At 45.9% G+C, this 22574-nt stretch overlaps 1 protein-coding gene across 2 annotated transcripts in view; it reads left to right on the top strand.

Annotated features, from left to right (window-relative positions):
* Positions 1-22574, top strand: part of ERLIN2 (ER lipid raft associated 2) — a 49241-nt gene that overhangs the window by 13321 nt on the left and 13346 nt on the right. For both annotated transcript variants that reach the window (XM_073569034.1, XM_073569035.1), the window contains exons 3-10: positions 9100-9181; positions 9416-9462; positions 13438-13499; positions 14525-14650; positions 15706-15779; positions 18756-18814; positions 19053-19144; positions 21449-21538. In XM_073569034.1, coding sequence (XP_073425135.1) covers positions 9100-9181; positions 9416-9462; positions 13438-13499; positions 14525-14650; positions 15706-15779; positions 18756-18814; positions 19053-19144; positions 21449-21538 — 632 coding nt within the window. The remainder of the gene's footprint in view (positions 1-9099; positions 9182-9415; positions 9463-13437; positions 13500-14524; positions 14651-15705; positions 15780-18755; positions 18815-19052; positions 19145-21448; positions 21539-22574) is intronic.

Raw genomic sequence — 22574 nt, 5'->3', positions numbered from 1 at the left:
CATGACCCAATATCAACATGGGTTTACAAGGGACCGTTCCTGTCAGACTAATCTGATAAGCTTTTATGAAGAGGTAAGTTCCGGACTGGACCAAGGGAATGCAGTGGATGTGGTGTACATGGACTTTTCAAAAGCTTTTGATAGGGTGCCACACAAAAGGTTGATACATAAAATGAGAACAATGGGGATAGGGGAAAATATGTGTAGGTGGGTTAAGAGCTGGCTCAGGGATAGGAAACAAAGGGTGGTTATTAATAGAGCACACTCAGACTGGGTCACGGTTAGCAGTGGGGTACCACAGGGGTCAGTTTTGGGCCCGCTTCTTTTTAACATATTTATTAATGACCTTGTAGGGGGCATAGAGAGTAGAATTTCAATATTTGCAGATGACACTAAACTCTCCAGGGTAATCAATACAGAGGAGGACAATTTTATATTACAGGAGGATTTATGTAAACTAGAAGCTTGGGCTGATAAATGGCAAATGAGCTTTAATGGGGATAAATGTAAGGTCATGCACTTGGGTAGAACGAACAAGATGTATAATTATGTGCTTAACCCCTTCACGACCAATGACGCCACATAGGCGTCATGAAACCTGGTTCAAATCTGACCAGTGACGCCTATGTGGCGTCATGACTTCAAAGCCCCCCTGCGGGTCGGGTGACCGGGGTCACTGAAAGGTCACCCGACCCGCAGATACAGGGGGCTTTGTAATTCACCACAGGGGGCGTGGCTTCGCCCCCACGTGGCTACGATCGCTCTGATTGGCTGTTAAAAGTGAAACAGCCAATCAGAGCGATAGTAATATTTCATCAATGAAAATTGATGAAATATTACAATCCAGCCATGTCCGACGCTGCTGTAGCATCGGACATGGCTGGAGACACCGATTCCACCACCCCCCCACCGGCGATCGCCCCCCCGCAACTGAATGACAGCGGCGATCTGCCGCCGCTGTCATCATCTGCCCCCCTCCCATTCCCTCTGCTCCCCGCCAGCCTCCGATCCTCCCCTCACCCCCCCGGTACCTCCTGAGTCCCCCCGTCCCTCCCGGTGTCCCTCGGGTCCGGATGATGGGCGCCGCCATCTTTGAAAATGGCGAGCGCATGCGCAGTGCGCCCGCCCGAATCTGCCGGCTGCAGATTCCATTCTTTCATTTTGATCACTCTCACAGTGATCAAAATGAAAGAAAAAGTAAATAAACCCCCCGATTATCACCCCCATAGGTAGGCAGAACTAATAAAATAAAGAAAATATTTTTATTTTTCCATTAGGGTTAGGGTTGAAAAGAGGGTTAGGGTTAAAAAGAGGGTTAGGGTTGGAAAGAGGGTTAGGGTTGGAAAGAGGGTTAGGGTTGGAAAGAGGGTTAGGGTTGGAAAGAGGGTTAGGGTTGGAAAGAGGGTCAGGGTTGGAAAGAGGGTCAGGGTTGGAATGAGGGTCAGGGTTGGAATGAGGGTCAGGGTTGGAATGAGGGTTAGGGTTGGAATGAGGGTTAGGGTTGGAATGAGGGTTAGGGTTGGAATGAGGGTTAGGGTTGGAATGAGGGTTAGGGTTGGAATGAGGGTTAGGGTTGGAATGAGGGTTAGGGTTGGAATGAGGGTTAGGGTTGGGATTAGGGTTAGGGTTGGGATTAGGGTTAGGGTTGGGATTAGGATTAGGGTTAGGGTTGGGATTAGGGTTAGGGTTGGGATTAGGGTTAGGGTTGGGATTAGGGTTAGGGTTGGGATTAGGGTTAGGGTTGGGATTAGGGTTAGGGTTGGGATTAGGGTTAGGGTTAGGGTTGGGATTAGGGTTAGGGTTAGGGTTGGGATTAGGGTTAGGGTTAGGGTTGGGATTAGGGTTAGGGTTAGGGTTGGGATTAGGGTTCGGGGTCTGTTGGGGTTAGGGTTATGGTTAGGGTTGGAATTAGGGTTAGGGATGTGTTGGGGTTAGGGCTGTGGTTAGGGGTGTGTTGGGGTTAGGGCTGGAGTTAGAATTGAGGGGTTTCCACTGTTTAGGCACATCAGGGGGTCACCAAACGCGACATGGTGCAACCATTGATTCCAGCCAATTTTGCGTTCAAAAAGTTAAACGGTGCTTCCTCCCTTCCAAGCCCCGACGTGTGCCCAAACAGTGGTTTACCCCAACATATGGGGTATCAGCGTACTCAGGAAAAATTGCACAACAACTTTGGGGTTCTAATTTCTCCTGGTACCCTTGGGAAAATAAAAAATTGGGGGCTAAAAAAATATTTTTGTGGAAAAAAATTTTTTTTTTGTAATTTTCACGTCTCTGCGTTATAAAGTTCTGTGAAGCACTTGGGGGTCCAAAGTGCTCACCAGGCATCTAGATAAGTTACTTGGGAGGTCTAGTTTCCAAAATGGGGTCACTTGTGGGGGGTTTCTATTGTTTAGGCACATCAGGGGCTCTGCAAACGTAATGACGACCGCAGACCATTCCATCAAAGTCTGCATTTCAAAACGCCACTACTTCCATTCCGAGCCCTTACGTGTGCCCAAACAATAGTTCCCCCCCATATATGGGGCACCAGCGTACTCAGGACAAACTGTACAACAACGTTTGGGGTCCAATTTATCCTGCTACCCTTGTGAAAAAAAAAATTGCTGGGTAAAAATCATTTTTTTTGAGGAAAAAAAAATATTTTTTATTTTCACGTCTCTGCGTTATAAACTTCTGTGAAGCACTTGGGGGTTCAAGGTGCTCACCACACATCTAGTTAAGTTCCTTAGGGGGTCTAGTTTACAAAATGGGGTCACTTGTGGGGGGGTTCCACAGTTTAGGTACATCAAGGGTTCTGCAAATGTAACATGATGCCCGCAGACCATTCCATCAAAGTCAGCATTTCATAATGTCACTACTTCCCTTCCGAGCCGCGACGTGTACCCAAACAGTGGTCCCCACCCACATATGAGGTATCAGCGTACTCAGGACAAACTGGACAACAACTTTTGGGGCCAATTTATCCTGCTACCCCTGTGAAAAAAAAATTGCTGGCTAAAAATCATTTTTTTTTTTGTGGAAAAAAAAATTTTTTTTATTTTCACGGCTCTGCGTTATAAACTTCTGTGAAGCGCTTGGGGGTTCAAGGTGCTCACCACACATCTAGATAAGTTCCTTGGGGGGTCTAGTCTCCAAAATGGGGTCACTTGTGGGGGGGTTCCACAGTTTAGGTACATCAGGGGCTCTGCAAATGTAACATGACACCCGCAGACCATGCCATCAAAGTCAGCATTTCAAAATGTCACTACTTCCCTTCCGAGCCCCGATGTGTGCCCAAACAGTGGTTCCCCCCCACATGTGGGGTACCAGCGTACTCAGGACAAACTGGACAACAAATTTTGGGGTCTAATTTATCCTGGTACCCTTGTGAAAATAAAAAATTGCACACTAAAAAATAATTTTTTGAGGGAAAAAAATTTTTTTTTATTTTCACGGCTCTGCGTCATAAACTTTTGTGAAGCACTTGAGGGTTCAAGGTGCTCACTACACATCTAGATAAGTTCCTTAGGGGGTCTAGTTTCCAAAATGGGGTCATTTGTGGGGGAGCTCCAATGTTTAGGCACACAGGGGCTCTCCAAACACGACATGGTGTCCGCTAACGATTGGAAGTAATTTGCATTTCAAAAAGTCAAATGGTGCTCCTTCCCTTCTGAGCCCTGCCGTGTGCCCAAACAGTGGTTCCCCCCCACATATGGGGTACCAGCGTACTCAGGACAAACTGGACAACAAGATTTGTGGTCAAATTTCTCCTGTTAGCCTTGTGAAAATTAAAAATAGTGTGCTAAAATTCATTTTTGAGGAAAAAAAATTATTTTTTATTTTCACTGCTCTGTGTTATAAACTTTTGTGAAGCACTTGTGGGTTCAAAGTGCTCCCTACACGTCTAGATAAGTTCCTTAGGGGGTCTAGTTTCCAAAATGGGGTCACTTGTGGGGGAGCTCCAATGTTTAGATGCACAGGGGCTCTCCAAATGCGACATGGTGTCCGATAACGAGTGGAGCTAACTTTCCATTCAAAAAGTCAAATGGTGCTCCTTGCCTTCCGGGCCATACCGTGCACCCAAACAGTGGTTTATGACCACATATGAGGTATCGGTGCACTCAGGAGAAATTGCTCAACAAATTTTAGGATCCATTTTATCCTGTTGCCCATGTGAAAATGAAAAAACTGAGGCTAAAAGAAAATTTTTGTGAAAAAAAAAAAAAAAAAAAGTGTTTTTTTTTTTTTTTACAGATCAATTTGTGAAGTACCTGGGGGTTCAAAGTGATCACTATGCATCTAGATAAGTTCCTTGGGGGGTCTAGTTTCCAAAATGGGGTCACTTGTGGAGGAGCTCCAATGTTTAGGCACATCAGGGGCTCTCCAAACGCGACATGGCAACCGCTAAATATTCCAGCATATTTTCCATTCAAAAAGTCAAATGGCGCTCCTTCCTTTCTGAGCCGTGCCGTGCGCCCAAACAGTGGTTTATGACCACATATGAGGTATCGTTGTACTCAGGAGAAATTGCCCAACAAATTTTAGGATCCATTTTATCCTGTTTCCCATGTGAAAATGAAAAAATTTATGCTAAAAGAAAATTTTTGTTGAAAAAATTAAAATGTCCATTTTTTCTTTCCACATTGCTTTAGTTCCTGTGAAACACCTGAAGGGTTAATAATCTTCTTGAATGTAGTTTTGAGTAGCTTGAGGGGTGCAGTTTTTAGAATGGTGTAACTTTTGGGTATTTTCTGCCATATAGACCCCTCAAAGTGACTTCAAATGTGAGGTGGTCCCTAAAAAAAAATGGTTTTGTAAATTTTATTGTAAAAATGAGAAATCGCTGGTCAACTTTTAACCCTTATAACTTCCTAACAAAAAAATATTTTGTTTCCAAAATTGTGCTGATGTAAAGTAGACATATGGGAAATGTTATTTATTAACTATTTTGTGTCACATAACTCTCTGGTTTAACAGAATAAAAATTCAAAATTTGAAAATTGCAAAATTTTCTAAATTTTCACCAAATTTCTGATTTTTTGACAAATAAACGCAAAAATTATCAACCTAAATTTACCACTAACATGAAGCCCAATATGTCACGAAAAAACAATCTCAGAATCGCTAGGATCCGTTGAAGCGTTCCTGAGTTATTACCTCATAAAGGGACACTGGTCAGAATTGCAAAAAATGGCCTGGTCATTAAGGTCAAAATAGGCTTGGTCATGAAGGGGTTAATTGTAAAACTCTGGGCAAAACAGTCACTGAAAAAGACCTGGGTGTATGGGTGGACGACAAACTCACATTTAGCGGCCAGTGTCAGGCAGCTGCTGCAAAGGCAAATAAAATAATGGGATGCATTAAAAGAGGCATAGATGCTCATGAGGAGAACATAATTTTACCTCTATATAAGTCACTAGTGCGACCACACTTAGAATACTGTGTACAGTTCTGGTCTCCGGTGTATAAGAAAGACATAGCTGAACTGGAGCAGGTGCAGAGAAGAGCGACCAAGGTTATTAGGGAACTAGGGGGTCTGCAATACCAAGACAGGTTATTACACTTGGGGTTATTTAGTTTAGAAAATCGAAGGCTTAGGGGTGATGTTATCACAATGAATAAATATATGCGGGGACAATACCAAGAGCTTTCTAATGATCTTTTTACTCTTAGACCTGTGACGGGGACAAGGGGGCATCCTCTATGTCTGGAGGAAAGAAGGTTTAAGCATACTCACAGACGCGGATTCTTTACTGTAAGAGCAGTGAGACTATGGAACTCTCTGCCATATGATGTTGTAATGAGTGATTCCCTACTAAAATTTAAGAAGGGACTGGATGCCTTTCTTGAAAAGTATAATATTACAGGGTATATACACTAGTTTCCTTAATATTGCGTTGATCCAGGGAGCAAGTCTGATTGCCGTATGTGGAGTCGGGAAGGAATTTTTTTCCCCAATGTGAAGCTTACTGTTGCCACATGGGGTTTTTTTGCCTTCCTCTGGATCAACATGTTAGGGCAAGTTAGGATAGGATATGGGTTGAACTAGATGGACTTAAAGTCTCCCTTCAACCTTAATAACTATGTTACTATGTTAATAAGAGGTTGAGGATTAAAATTCCAAAGTGCCTATAAAACAATTGATGATTAGGACACCTGTGCACACAAGTCAAAAATCAAAACTTTGTTGCAGAAATGTTGTGGATTTGCCTCTCATTTCACTTTTTACCAAGGCTGAAATTTGTAATAGGCAGTGGATCGCTGCTTAGTGACTGTGCCCCTCACACTCCCTGTGTGCGCTCACACGTGGTAATTCTTCCCTAGTGTAATCATTACAGAAGCTCCAGGTCGGACAGTGTGACCCGGATTTAGTACTTTTTAAGACTAAATTCCTCCTAATTTGAATTGAGACAAAAATGCCCAGTTAGTCAGATGATCGCCATGGGTCACTGCGTGGTCAGCTGGAATTACTAGAGTAGGTTGTGGACTGCCAATAATTTCCCCCTTTAAATTCTTGGTAGTCCATTTAATAAATGGACGGTCCACCCCCACCAAGGCAAGGGCCGCTGATGTGCTATCTCGTACAGCCGGAGCACTGACCAGGGGATTGCCTCAGGACATGACCGTGATGCCAGATTGTGTAACTTCTGTTATATTAATTGGTCTACATTTGCATCCACTTAAAGGGGTTGCCCGCTCACTGTCGGGATCCTGCGGTATTACCGGTGAGGGTGGGTGGTCATGTGAACATACCCACAGACCTCCAGCGCAATCCGATATCATGTTCTTGACCTCGCTCAATACAGGTTTATTAAGGGGCATCTATAGGGGTGTTATATAGGGACCATTAGGGCCTCTTTCTTTGTACCTGTGCCCCTTAAAGATCCTTTCGTCACTGTCCCCATTGGGGCTCACAATCTACATTCCCTATCAGTATGTCTTTGGAGTGTGAGAGTGAGAGGTAACCCGGGAACACACAAGTTCCTTGCAGATGTTATTGGTGGGATTTGAGCCCGTGACACTGAGCCACCGTGCTGCCCACACATCCTTTTTTGGCATTTTCAGATTTTTTTTTTTTGGTATTATTTATTCTGTTTTGCCTATATGTGTGTGTTTTAATGAATATATAATAAGTGATGTACATTACTGTGAGCTGAATGTAGAAAAGAGTGCAGACTTATCAGAAGACCGGACAACCCCTCTATAAGAGGACTGGAGACTTAACCCCCCTCTTAGATGTTACTGTTCAGACGAGTTATCATTTGTTTCCTTCTTCACCGTCCTGTTATTCCTGAAAGGGTTACCAGTGTTGGCGCTAACAGTCAGGTGTCATTAGCGGTGACTGGATGATTTACGACTTAGATCCGGCAGGATATTGGCTGCAGCTCTGCACTTTCTGGCATGACATGTAACACATCCAGGAAGATGCTGTAATTATTTGCCTTCATTTGCATGTCCTCAAGCAAAGCTAAAATCCGAGCAGAGTAATAAGAAATCTACAGAAAGGCTATAAATCATGGCGGCCCTGTATCACTGCCGAAAGCCTCCTTTATGGAGTGACGACCGCAAACCGGGAATTACCTGGAACTTCAGAGTTTGTTTTTCTTTGGAAGCGTTAGTTCCTGATACATTAGGGAACAACATGCAGAGTAACTCCCTGGTATCGCCATATTGTCAGGAACACTTCCTTTAACCCGATGGCAACCACATAGGTTAGATTGTGGTCGCAGTGGGTGTATGGAGTGGGCTCAAGACTTGAGCCCGCAACATATCTGGTTGCTGATGGCTGCGTTATGCAGCAAGTATCTGCCTGTAACATCAGTAGATGGGGTTTGCACCAATCATTATTTATCCATTTAAATGCTTCTGTCACTGACAGTAATATTTACATTTTGTCACTGCCTTTGTGTGCCCATTGTCCCTCCGCGATGAGATTGCGGGGAACCGATGGCTTTACCATGGCAGCCGGGAACCTGCCCACGGCTCCTATAACTACCATCATGGTCCTACTTTCCCTATATCCTGTAACCCTGTGGTATTACTGTACGTAGTATAGGTGAGTGGACGATCGAAGGTGCAAGTCCACCATGGGACAGAAAAATAAAGTAAAAGTTTCAATCAGCCCCTTTTTCCCATACCAAACAAATTAATATATTAGGTATTGCCAAGGGCGTTAAAATCTGATCTGTATGAAGAGATAAAATTATTGTACCTGTACGTTAAATGCTGAAAATGAGAATGCAAGATTAGCTATAGTTTGTTGTTTGTTTTTTGTTTTTTTTCTTGTCGCTGCACTTTCTACAAAAAAATGGCATAAAAAGCGATTCAAAATGTTGCATGTAAGTAAAAATGTAAGCTCTGAGCCCAAAAAATAAGCCCTTACAGCACTCCATAGGGAAAATGTGAAAAAGTTATGGGTGTCAGAAAATACAACAAATATTTATGCGGCTATGTGGATGGGGAAAATAAAAAAAGGTACGGCTCTAGGGAGATGCGGAGGAAAATGAGTGTAAAATGACCCAGTCATGTTGGGGTTATAGCGGCATTCACATCTTGTAGTGTTATGCCTTCCCACCTGGATATGCCATATTTCCGGCAATGATGAGGAACGTAGTACCTTCACCTTATTCCCTGCACATCTGCTGTCCCTCAACAGGAGCACAACTCTGCCATCACTTACAATATTGGAAACGCCCAGTTCAGTAATACACATGTAGGCCTGGGAGGACTTCAGATTCTCATTGGTGCCCAGCAGCTCCATCAGCAGAATGCAGGTTACTGATTACGGCAGCCTGTATTCAGTGTATGGGGCTGTGTCTTCAGTTAGAGGTCTTTCTTCATTTCCCAGTATAGGAATATACCGTATTGGGGAATTGCTGTTTATCCATCTCCCTGTATACTGACGGAGGAACATAAAGTAACCTTATCCGACCACTCTTACAGTACTAATGATGAAGCTGTCTAATGTGACGCCAGGTAAAATGACCTGCAGTCTTTACTGTATGATCAGCCTAAACCATCGGCAGCATTTACGCTCCGTGTTGGGGTCGACTTCCTCTTCATCCATGATTTGCATGTATTGTAAGACAAATAGACACCTCTTCCTTCTTCTTGCAGGGGCGGAGCGCTGCTCACTTCGACAAGTGGCCCTGGTTTCCATTTAATGCTGCCGTTCATAACCTCCTTCAAGTCTGTGCAGGTGCGTATAGCCGCGCAGGTGCGTATAGCCGCGCCGTCTACAGATGGGGCTTTCCAGAACTTGATGGGAATTGTAATGAAGCAGAGGCGGTCTGAGACTTTTGCACGATGCTGCCTGCACAGGATAAAAGCAACATAATGTTATTTCGACAGCTCATTATGGTGATTGTGTTACCATAGATTAGTGCACACTGCTGTGTGATTGGATTCCGCTAATGTCCCATTTATTCTTTAGAGCACATTACAGACTGACGAAGTGAAGAACGTCCCGTGCGGCACGAGGTAAGCTCAGTTTCATTATACTTTAAGGGGTTTCAGGTAAATCCTATCTCAAATCCAGCAGCAACTACTCCCACTCGCCTTCCCAGGTCCTGCGCCGAGTCTCGGCCACTGCTCCCACGCGCCCTCCCCCGAGATTCTGCCAATGCTAACCCACGCGCCCTCCCCGGAGTCTCTGCCACTGCTAACCCACTCGCCTTCCCCCGAGTCTCTGCCACTGCTAACCCACTCGCCTTCCCCCGAGTCTCTGCCACTGCTAACCCACTCGCCTTCCCCCGAGTCTCTGCCACTGCTAACCCACTCGCCTTCCCCCGAGTCTCTGCCACTGCTAACCCACTCGCCTTCCCCCGAGTCTCTGCCACTGCTAACCCACTCGCCTTCCCCCGAGTCTCTGCCACTGCTAACCCACTCGCCTTCCCCCGAGTCTCTGCCACTGCTAACCCACTCGCCTTCCCCCGAGTCTCTGCCACTGCTAACCCACTCGCCTTCCCCCGAGTCTCTGCCACTGCTAACCCACTCGCCTTCCCCCGAGTCTCTGCCACTGCTAACCCACTCGCCTTCCCCCGAGTCTCTGCCACTGCTAACCCACTCGCCTTCCCCCGAGTCTCTGCCACTGCTAACCCACTCGCCTTCCCCCGAGTCTCTGCCACTGCTAACCCACTCGCCTTCCCCCGAGTCTCTGCCACTGCTAACCCACTCGCCTTCCCCCGAGTCTCTGCCACTGCTAACCCACTCGCCTTCCCCCGAGTCTCTGCCACTGCTAACCCACTCGCCTTCCCCCGAGTCTCTGCCACTGCTAACCCACTCGCCTTCCCCCGAGTCTCTGCCACTGCTAACCCACTCGCCTTCCCCCGAGTCTCTGCCACTGCTAACCCACTCGCCTTCCCCCGAGTCTCTGCCACTGCTAACCCACTCGCCTTCCCCCGAGTCTCTGCCACTGCTAACCCACTCGCCTTCCCCCGAGTCTCTGCCACTGCTAACCCACTCGCCTTCCCCCGAGTCTCTGCCACTGCTAACCCACTCGCCTTCCCCCGAGTCTCTGCCACTGCTAACCCACTCGCCTTCCCCCGAGTCTCTGCCACTGCTAACCCACTCGCCTTCCCCCGAGTCTCTGCCACTGCTAACCCACTCGCCTTCCCCCGAGTCTCTGCCACTGCTAACCCACTCGCCTTCCCCCGAGTCTCTGCCACTGCTAACCCACTCGCCTTCCCCCGAGTCTCTGCCACTGCTAACCCACTCGCCTTCCCCCGAGTCTCTGCCACTGCTAACCCACTCGCCTTCCCCCGAGTCTCTGCCACTGCTAACCCACTCGCCTTCCCCCGAGTCTCTGCCACTGCTAACCCACTCGCCTTCCCCCGAGTCTCTGCCACTGCTAACCCACTCGCCTTCCCCCGAGTCTCTGCCACTGCTAACCCACTCGCCTTCCCCCGAGTCTCTGCCACTGCTAACCCACTCGCCTTCCCCCGAGTCTCTGCCACTGCTAACCCACTCGCCTTCCCCCGAGTCTCTGCCACTGCTAACCCACTCGCCTTCCCCCGAGTCTCTGCCACTGCTAACCCACTCGCCTTCCCCCGAGTCTCTGCCACTGCTAACCCACTCGCCTTCCCCCGAGTCTCTGCCACTGCTAACCCACTCGCCTTCCCCCGAGTCTCTGCCACTGCTAACCCACTCGCCTTCCCCCGAGTCTCTGCCACTGCTAACCCACTCGCCTTCCCCCGAGTCTCTGCCACTGCTAACCCACTCGCCTTCCCCCGAGTCTCTGCCACTGCTAACCCACTCGCCTTCCCCCGAGTCTCTGCCACTGCTAACCCACTCGCCTTCCCCCGAGTCTCTGCCACTGCTAACCCACTCGCCTTCCCCCGAGTCTCTGCCACTGCTAACCCACTCGCCTTCCCCCGAGTCTCTGCCACTGCTAACCCACTCGCCTTCCCCCGAGTCTCTGCCACTGCTAACCCACTCGCCTTCCCCCGAGTCTCTGCCACTGCTAACCCACTCATCTTCCCCCGAGTCTCTGCCACTGCTAACCCACTCGCCTTCCCCCGAGTCTCTGCCACTGCTAACCCACTCGCCTTCCCCCGAGTCTCTGCCACTGCTAACCCACTCGCCTTCCCCCGAGTCTCTGCCACTGCTAACCCACTCGCCTTCCCCCGAGTCTCTGCCACTGCTAACCCACTCGCCTTCCCCCGAGTCTCTGCCACTGCTAACCCACTCGCCTTCCCCCGAGTCTCTGCCACTGCTAACCCACTCGCCTTCCCCCGAGTCTCTGCCACTGCTAACCCACTCGCCTTCCCCCGAGTCTCTGCCACTGCTAACCCACTCGCCTTCCCCCGAGTCTCTGCCACTGCTAACCCACTCGCCTTCCCCCGAGTCTCTGCCACTGCTAACCCACTCGCCTTCCCCCGAGTCTCTGCCACTGCTAACCCACTCGCCTTCCCCCGAGTCTCTGCCACTGCTAACCCACTCGCCTTCCCCCGAGTCTGTTACTGTAACCCACTCATCTTCCCCCGAGTCTCTGCCACTGCTAACCCACTCATCTTCCCCCGAGTCTCCGCCACTGCTCCCACTCACCCTCCCCCGAGTCTCTGCCAATGCTAACCCACTTATCTTCCCCCGAGTCTCTGCCACTGCTAACCCACTCGCCTTCCCCCGAGTCTCTGCTACTGCTAACCCACTCATCTTCCCCCGAGTCTCTGCCACTGCTAACCCACTCATCCTCCCCCGAGTCTCTGCCAATGCTAACCCACTCATCTTCCCCCGAGTCTCTGCCACTACTAACCCACTCATCTTCCCCCGAATCTCCGCCACTGCTCCCACTCACCCTCCCCCGAGTCTCTGCCACTGCTAACCCACTCATCCTCCCCCGAGTCTCTGCCAATGCTAACCCACTCATCTTCCCCCGAGTCTCTGCCACTACTAACCCACTCATCTTCCCCCGAATCTCCGCCACTGCTCCCACTCACCCTCCCCCGAGTCTCTGCCACTGCTATCCCACTCATCTTCCCCCGAGTCTCTGCTACTGCTAACCCACTCATCTTCCCCCGAGTCTCTGCCACTGCTAACCCACTCATCTTCCCCCCGAGTCTCTGCCACTGCTAACCCACTCATCTTCCCCCCGAGTCTCTGCCACTGCTAACCCACTCATCTTCCCCCGAGTCTCTGCCACTGCTAACCCACTCATCTTCCCCCGAGTCTCTGCCACTGCTAACCCACTCATCTTCCCCCGAGTCTCCGCCACTGCTCCCACTCACCCTCCCTCGAGTCTCTGCCACTGCTCCCACTTGCCCTGCGAGAACTCAATCTCCCATCAATCTGGGAGGAGCTGTTGATCTCGCAATCATTGGCTACAGACAATGGCGGAATGGCGGTCACGAGGAGCAGAGGTGAAGACTCAGCGTGGGACCTGTGAAGGGTGAGTAAAGCGCATTTTGTTTGCTTTTTAAATAAACTGCAGTCTGGCAGAGGGGTTTTCAAAAACTGCAAACCGATTTTAATCTTTCATCCATCATTCTATCGGCAACAGGAGGCGCCACATCACACAGGATTAATATTACTTGTCTCACCGCATCAGTTATAACTAAAAGGCCCTTTCCTTAGTGGAGGTTATCCAGTATTAGGGAAACATGGCTGCTTTTTAAATAAAGAGCAGTAATCCACTGCACAGGTTGTGTATAGGATTCAGTTCTATCCCTTGCCATTCATTAGAACTGAGCTCAAATAAAAGATGCAACCGTCGAGTACGGCGATGATTCTGGAAATCAGTAAGCCAGGTTTTATGTCTTTCTGGGGTCGTTGGTCTCCGTTATGTAAGTGTCCTTTATTCTGATTGATACTGGATATGCTGATCAGTGAACAATACTGGGGCGCAGATAATGTGCAGGACTCGCTCCAGCCTCCAGATTGTGCAGGCTTTGCTTTTTGTTGTGATCTTCTCCGTACTGTTTTGTATGCGTTTATCGTTCCCCATGTTGTATCTTTCAGTGGTGGGGTCATGATATATTTTGATCGAATAGAAGTGGTGAATTTCCTAATCTCTAATGCAGGTGAGTAGCCTTCAAGTAGACCTGACACTTTTTTTCCTATCCTTAGCCTTATGCGGATTGACACCTGTCCTATTATGTCTAGACTAAGTCAGGTTTGGAAGATTGTTTAAAGGGGTGTTCCCATCTGATAAAGCAATTGCTTATTTCTGAAATGTAACATCCTGAAAAGATTGTCTGGGTCTGATCTCTGCAGCCCCCACCGATCATGAGAATGGAGCATCTCCTGTGATGATGTGAAGCCATGTCCGCTTATAGCAGTTTGTTTATAAGCGCGAGAAGGTTAGAAAATTACAAATGAACACTACAGTATACTCAACAGTCAAATCGCCCATCGCTCCATGCAACATTTTTCAGTGCGGTCTGCCTGCACCAGAATCTTTGATGTCCCGTTCTTCATTCTCCTGTTCGCTGTTGTCAGCAGTTGATCACTGATGTACGCAATGGCAGGGGTTCGACAACTGTTGTATGGTTATATAAACTCCCTGTACAAGAGATAATCGTGCACTGTGGCGTGTCCGTTTCGCCCCTGTGTATAGGGAGATGTCAGAGCAGCAGGGATTTCAAGTGGTAAATTTTGCTGCTTTTTCTCTTCATAATTATCCATACCAATAAAATGGAAATCCAGATAACCAATTTTTTCAAAAGTTGCATTTACATTGCACGATTATATCAGGAAGGGAGATTCTTGATAATATTGCAGTGGAAACTTGCTGCGATCACCTGAAGAATGGGAAATGCTCTTTCTCCTAATGGTTTGCAAAAAAGATCATCCTTCTTGACAGCAAACCATTTTATCTAAGCAGGACCTGTGCTGTCGAGAATATTGGCAACTTGTACGCACTGAACGGTCGATTACTGATCGCACATGGGAGCAGCGGTCGGCCCGTATAAACCGGCTATTAAATCATCTCTGATCAGCAAATATGTCGCCATTCGGTGGTCATTTAACACAAGTCAGCCAGTGTACCCCCAAGTTAAGTGTGCACATTGCTTCCCCCTGTATTAATATTCCCTTATTCCTGTAGTGTATGACATAGTGAAGAACTATACTGCAGATTATGATAAAGCGCTAATCTTCAACAAGATCCACCATGAGCTCAACCAGTTCTGCAGCGTCCACACCCTGCAGGAGGTCTATATAGAACTGTTTGGTAAGTAAACCCATCTCATCCCTCTGTTATAACCCCTGGTAGATCTGTATTTAGGTGGACAACCCCTAAATACGTCCCACTTAACTAATGGTATGACTCTTATCGATTGTCTCATGCATATATTAACCAGTTCAAGACCAGGCCTTTTACCCCTGTTCTGTGCTAACCAGGCATAACACCTACTTTTAAGAATTAATTTTTATTCTTTTTTATTTTTTATTTTTCTATGGTTCAGGGCTAGTAGCAGCAATTTGGATTGACAATTTGGTTTCCCTTATAAATGGGGCTTGCATATTGGCCCCAGGTACATGATAAATTCAGCTGCCTGCATAGCAGAGCTGACTGGATCTCTTGGGACCCAGTAGCTGCTGCTCCCTCCTGGCACCTGGTGATCACATAATTGCTGGGTCCGGAGAAGGAAGCACTGTCTGTACGTTCTATATAGTATATACACCAAGCAGTGTATACAGCAATTGGGAAAGCATAGACGATATCAAATCCTCTTGGCCTTCTCTATAGGGAGTCCAGCAGTGTCTGGCAGCCGGCTCCTGCAGCTGTATATCGTATGTGATGTTTTAGAACGTCATTACTGAGTAGAAGACTTATCTTGGATGTTTATAGTCTATGGGTGGCCTGAAAGTAAAGCTGGAGCTTTTGACTCTAGATTTAAAGGAACCTATCACCGAATCCATGCTAGTCAAATCACAGGCACGATTAATCGGAGCCTGTCTGAACAGTTGTACCCGTGTATATCTTGTATAAAGCTCCAGTGTTCCAAAGAAAGTAAAAGGGTTAAAGATCGTCCCAGCCCAGCAAGAGACCTTTCAATCACCTGCCGCAGTGCTGGGGTGTTCAGAGTATATTTCCTCCGAAACGTCAGGGTGTTTCATAAGATATTCCTGGTTGCAACCAGACTCCGATTCATGCCACTAATGGAAACAGATGACCGGATCCCTTTAATGATATGTACTGCTGCACAAATGAGAAATGAACATTTTGATCAATGAGGGAAGTATGATTAACTTCTGACCTGTTTTATTGCATCTTCTCCACAGATCAGATAGATGAGAACCTCAAGCTGGCGCTACAGCAGGACCTCAATGAGATGGCTCCAGGGTTAATTATCCAGGTATAGTCAGCTAGTGACTCATGAGAACTGATCCGCAGGGTTTATCCCACTTTGGTGTTTTCTAGGAAGATGGCCTAGCTTCAATGTCTCTGTGCTGATATACAGCTCTGGCAAAAATTTAAGAGACCACTGCACAGTTTTATAAAAAACAGCTTCTCGGCATGTCTGACAGCCATTCCATTCCAGAGTCAGTTGAATTCCAACCAGAGTACACCTCATTCTACTTAATGTGCTTCTGATTAGGTGATCACCTGAACCAAATCTTATTGTGGTCTTCACCATCCTCCTGCAATAGGACAAGCTGGATGGTAAAACAAGTGCTAGTAATATCCCAAAAGTAATAGGAATGAAAAAATAACTTTTAACCATGCCTAAGGAGTTGAAAAGAAAAGTCTTGAGAGAGGAAAAGAAGGGCTCAATTCTGGCTTTACTAGCAGAGGGATACAGTGAGCGTCATGTTGCCTCCATCCTTAAAATTTCTAAGACGTCAGTCCATTACAGAAAGGTCAAGCAGCAGACATTGGGGACAACAAAGCTACAGACCGGCAGAGGGCGAAAACGACTCTCCACAGACCCGGATGACCGTCATCTTATTCGAATGTCACTCGGCAACTGTAGGATGACATCAAGTAACCTACAAAAGGAATGGCAGCTGGGGTGAAGTGCACGGCAAGAACAGTTCGTAACAGGCTCCTAGAGGCAGGGCTCAAGTCATGTAAAGGTAGAAAAATGCCTTTCATCAATGAGAAGCAAAGGAGAGCCAGGCTGAAGCTTGCCAAAGATCATAAGGATTGGACCATAGAGGACTGGAGTAAGGTAATCTTCTCTGATGAGTCTAATTTTCAGCTTTGCCCAACACTTGGTCTAATGGTTAGATGGAGACATGGAGAGGCGTACAAGCCACAGTGTCTTGCACCCACTGTGAAATTTAGTGGAGGATCGGTGATGATCTGGAGATGCTTCAGCAAGGCTGGAATGGGGCAGGTTAATCTTTGCGAAGGGCGTATGAATCAAACCACATACAAGGTTATCCTGGAAAAACAGCTGATTCCTTCTGCTCAAGCAATGTTCCCCAACTCTGAGGACTGTTTTTTCCAGCAGGACAATGCGCCATGCCACACAGCTAGGTCAATCAATGTGTGGATGAAGGACCACCACATCAAATCCCTGTCATGGCCAGCCCAATCTCCAGACCTGAACCCCATTGAAAACCTCTGGAATGTAATCAAGAGGAAGATGGATAGTCACAAGCCATCAGACAAAGAAGAACTGCTTAAATTTTTGTACCAGGAGTGGCATAAGGTCTCCCAAAAGCAGTGCGAAAGACTGGGGGAAGCATGCAAGACGCATGAAAGCGGTGATTAAAAATCATGGTTATTCCACAAAATATTGATTTCTGAACTCTTCCTGAGGTAAAACATTAGTATTGTTGTTTCTAAATGATTATGAACTTGTTTTCGTAGCATCATTTGAGGTCTGCAAGCACTGCATTTTTTTGTTCTTTTGACCATTTCTCTTTCTGAAAATAAATACAAAATTTAGTGCTTGGAAATTTGGGGACATGTTGTCAGTAGTTTATAGAATAAAAGAGCAATTTACATTTTACTCAAAAATATACCTATAGAGAAAAATCAGACAAACTGAACATTTTGCAGTGGTCTCAATTTTTGTCAGAGTTGTATGTGTCATTAGTGTAATATCACCACATGGAAAAGTCCCAGGTTTTATGATTGGCAGACTGCAGCCCATAAAGGAGCTCTGTAAATGGAGAACAATCAGGATTTGTTGTTGGTGTGACTGTCTGATGAGGCTTCTTTGCTGTGTTTCTACATAACTTCGGGGATGGACTGTGGAGATGTCCATGTCATCTGAATATAAGGGATCCATCCTTGATAACTGCTGCTTGCTTTCCTGCCCTGCCTTCTCTCCTGCCCGATCGCTCCCATTGTCTATGACCTCCACAGTACATTCTGGTAGTAGATGAGACATCATGGCTAGAAATGATCTCTAACAATCTAAATATCTGGAATGGAGCAGAAGAGAACATCATGACCATGACAGCTGTGGCAGATGCAACATGCCATGTATCAGTGGCACTCACTTGTGTCAGAGCTTAGGTGTAAAGACTTCTAGCCTCCATGGTTGAGGGGCGGCATAACCTATAGCTGCAGTCCAAATTATTTATAGTGGGGTTTTTATTAGTGTCATTTTTTTCCCTTTTAAAGTGAAGCTTCAGTTTTGGGCAATGTGTTCACTTAATGAAGCACGCCTCCTCCCATCAAAGGCTTTATCCTGTTAGTATATTGCATTGCAATCATCGTATTACATTGCACTGTGTACTTACAGTTGCTCATTTTGCCTTTCTACTCAGCTAATTCTTCTTTTTTCTCTGCTCTATGCAGAAACCGAAAGTCTCTTGTCCCTGCATGAATCATTCCCCTCTTCAACTCCTGACCCAGCCGCTCTGCTTCTCACTTTGCCAGGGACTTTTGCAGTGACTCACACAGGAAAATTGACCTCCTGTTTCTACATGGAGTTAAGAAGGATTCAGCTAGTTTTTAATCACATGATGTCATAGAACTAATGGAAAACTGAATAATTTGCTGGGTAGAAAGGCAAAATGAGCAATTGTAAGTACAATGTGCTATATAATATGATGAATGCAATATATTAAGAGGGTAAATATTTTGATGGGAGGAGGAGGAGGGCTTCTTTAAAACAGGCCTTTTTAGTTGTTAAGTCTGTATGTATGTTGTGGCCGCTGACTAGTCCTCATACCAGCCAACTAGAAGTGACTTTCTTTCCACACCACGCCTCGTGACTGCTTAGTAGACTAAACTGCACAGGGCATACGGATTTGTAATCTACATCACAAGCCATCAAATGTAGGATGTCCATTTACTTGGTCCTGCAACAGGGCTTGTTTCATAATGGATGTGACTATCGATCTTCTGCTTTTGTCTCCTCTCTGTCCAGGCTGTCCGAGTCACAAAGCCAAATATCCCTGAAACGATACGCAGGAACTATGAGCTCATGTAAGTGCTGGATACATTCCCCACATGCCAAGTTATTACCTGTACGAATGCCTGTCATGGGCAGCGGGTATTATAGTGACCGTAGGGCGGCGTAGAGAGCAATGTGGGGATCGGGCAGTTCATTATAAATTAAGGAATACATGCAAAAGTGCGTGTGACGCCCAGGTGTGAAGCTGGGGGACATTGGCAATGAAGGGTTTTCATATCCGTGGGCTGTAAATGTCTCTCGTTTTTTTAGGGAAAGTGAAAAAACCAAGCTCCTCATTGCTGCACAGAAGCAGAAGGTGGTGGAGAAGGAGGCTGAAACGGAGAGGAAAAAGGCCCTGATTGGTAGGCCCCCTAAATCCCATAGACTGCAGTCCTATTCGGAGTGCTTTGGATAAAACCGAAAGCTGCTGGGATTTACTTCTGTTTGACACTTTGTGTGTTTTTTGGGCAAAAATAAGCAAATTTGCATTTTGGGTTTAATTAAAAATCTTTCAGTTTTCCTTCTACAGTCTCCGTATTGCGCCACGTTCACACGTTCAGTATTTGTTCAGTATTTTACTTCAGTATGGTGTAAATTTGGCCTTAGAGTGAGGGCAGTAGGTCAGGGTGATTGAAACTGTGCCCACCCACGTGGCTGTATAATTTTATTTCACTACTAGCTGAAGAGCCCGGCGTTGCCCGGGCATAGTAACCAACTGTGGTTAGTTATAACAAATTATAATGATTATATAGCACATAAAAACATTTCACATCATATATTCAACACTACAAATTTGCAACACAAATTAACTAAACGATTACCCAAGTATTGATAGTATTTTATTTTCAACTCATTCAAGATTTTTGGTTTTTCTTTTCGGTGCAAAGATGAACAGATTTTTGGCAGTTCCAACTCTTGAACAGACCACGTAAAGTTGACCATGAGAAAAGCATGGAGATTGCAAATCGATCCCTACTACTTTCAATGACTGTCCCTGAGCATTGTTAATGGACATTGCAAATAGCAGTTGAAATAGAATATGGAGGCGTTTAAAATCAAAAAACAAATCTGATGGAATGAGTGGAATTCTTGGAATGAAAATGTCCTCTCCTTTGGCACATCCTGTTTCTGAGCTGTGTATCTAACCCTATCCTGTGTGATAATGTCTACTGAGCTGTGTACCTAATCCTATCGTGTGTTACTGACTGCTGAGCCGTGTATCTAATCCTATCCTGTGTGATACTGACTGCTGAGCAGTGTATCTAATCCCATCCTGTGTGATACCGTCTGCTGAGCCGTGTATCTATTCCTATCCTATGTGATACTGACTGCTGACCTGTGCATCTAATCCTATCCTGTGTGATACTGACTGCTGAGCCGTGTATCTAATCCTATCCTGTGTGATACTGACTGCTGAGCCATGTATCTAATCCTATCCTGTATGATACTGACTGCTGAGCTGTGTATCTAATCCTATCCTGTATGATACTGTCTGTTGAGCCGTGTATCTAATCCTATCCTGTGTGATACTGTCTGCGGAGCCGTGTATCTATTCCTATCCTGTGTGATACTGGGCTCCCCCTGCAGTCTATGTCAGAGGGTGGTCTGTGTTGGCACGGTAATAAATTGTGTTATTTCCAGCTTTACAGAAGGACGATAACACCATAGAAATGATAAGAATGATAGGCCAAATTGTTTGGTGAATTGGAACGCGCGGGGTTAAATTTCGCCTCACAACATAGCCTATGACTCTCTCGGGGGTCCAGACGTGTAACTGTGCGCCAAATTTTGTGGCTGTAGCTGCGACGGTGCGGATGCATATCCCGGACATACACACACACACACACACACACTCAGCTTTATATATTAGATTTTTGGCCCACAGAGGAATTGTCACCACTGAGAAGTTAAATTACACAGGCCAGGCACTTTTATTTTAATTTTTTGTGTGTGGTGGTTTTTTTTTTTTTTTTTCTTTTTCTCTTCACCTTTTTGGAAAGAAGCTCTCAGGACGTTCTCCATATTAATAGCAGAGTTGAATTTTTCACTGACATGACTCAGACAAGCCGACTACTTGAAGGGGTTTTGATATGGATTTTGTAGTGGATCCGATTTTAAAATCCTCAACAAAAGACTCCGTGTGACCCTATTGTCTCCCTTCTTCTCGGCTCTTCTTATCTATGATCACATGAACGTCGAGCTGTCACGATCTTCTCTCCTCTGATCCTAAACTGTTCTCCATTTTGCTGAATTCAATGACTTTTCCCCTTCTGCGTGGGCTCCTCAGGTCCAGATTTACATTTATTTTTTCTTATTTTATTTGGACACCCTTTAGAGAATGGTACACTATGAATGTGCATGTATCACAGACCCCTGGGGTAAATGGCCTCCAGCAGACATGTCATATACGTATACATACTCACGTGGCAACAATTCCCTTATTACAGTAATGACGATGTGATCCAAATTACAAGACGGAAAAGGAACCAGCAACCGCAGTATTCTTTCATTTCCTACCATAATGACCTGTACTTATGTAGTAATCTGCCTAGAAATGGTTGCAGTGTGTTCACACATCATTAATCTTGAGTTTTGTGTGTGTGTGTGTGTGTGTGTGTTTTTTTTTTTTTTTTTTTTTTTTTTTTTTTTTCCTCTTTGCCATACAGAGGCAGAGAAAGTGGCCCAAGTTGCGGAGATCAAATACGGACAGAAGGTTATGGAGAAGGAAACGGAGAAGAAGATTTCTGAGATTGAAGGTAATTGTTAGATGAGATTGTGCAGTGGTCTCGCCTTGTAATATGGTCCATGTCCAGGGCCTTGTTTACTAGATCCATGACTTTGTTTAATCCAGACGCCCCTTCTATTAACATCCTGAGATGGTCTGCTTATTCTCCTCTACAAGCATGGCTATTGTGAGAGAACGTGTGCCTCATGGAGGCGGCCTACAGACTACAGTGTAACCAAGTACAAGAGACTTCATTGTCTGTCGTCTTGATGTGAACACCGCGCTCCAAATTATTATGCAAACTGGATTTAGGTGCCATACAGATGACGGTTTTTTTTTTCCACATAACCTCATGGATGGTATTGTGTATCGGGTCTCTTTGGATCACTGAAATCAATCTGAAACACCTGTGATAATTAATTTGCCCAGCTAAAGGAAAACTGCTTAAGAAGGACACTCTATAGGTTTCAAGCAATATGAGAAAGAAAAAGGATCTCTACTGCCAAAGAGCATCAAATGGTGAAATGCCATGGACAAGGTATGAAAACATTCAATATTTCACGAAAACTGATACGTGATCTTTGTACTGTGAAGTGATTTGTGGCTGATGGAGGCACAGAGGTTTGTGCAGATAAAGGCATTATGAGGAAGGTTTCTGATATTCTAAAATATCATTACAAAGCAGCAAACTGGTATTTGAAGCTGCCTGTGCCTCCTGGAGTCCTATGAACTTCAAGGTTCAGGACCCTCCACAGGGCCAGCCGGAACGTATAGGCGAACTAGGCGGCCGCCTAGGGCGCCGACCCAAAGGGGGCGCCAGAGAAAAAATAGAAAAAATTATAAAAAATCTTTTCAAAAGGCAAAAAGTTTTAGGGATGGAAAGAAAAGTGTACATATTTAAGGGCAAATATGACGCAAGAGAGGTTGGTTGGGTTGGCAACAATTTCGATAGAATCTGAAGTTGCTTAACAAATTAATCTCGGTGACTTAGTGTCATCCTTTTCAAAAAAAAAAAGGCAAGGAAACAAAAATTTTAATTACCTATGGTCGTTTTTGTTTTGTGTTAT

Source organism: Dendrobates tinctorius, unplaced genomic scaffold, assembly GCF_039654945.1.
Source record: "Dendrobates tinctorius isolate UK_male_01 unplaced genomic scaffold, ASM3965494v1 ptg000022l, whole genome shotgun sequence".
In the NCBI taxonomy this organism is placed as follows: Eukaryota; Metazoa; Chordata; class Amphibia; order Anura; family Dendrobatidae; genus Dendrobates; species Dendrobates tinctorius.
The sequence above is the reverse complement of the archived record's forward strand: the minus strand, read 5'-3'. Positions and strand labels throughout refer to the sequence as shown.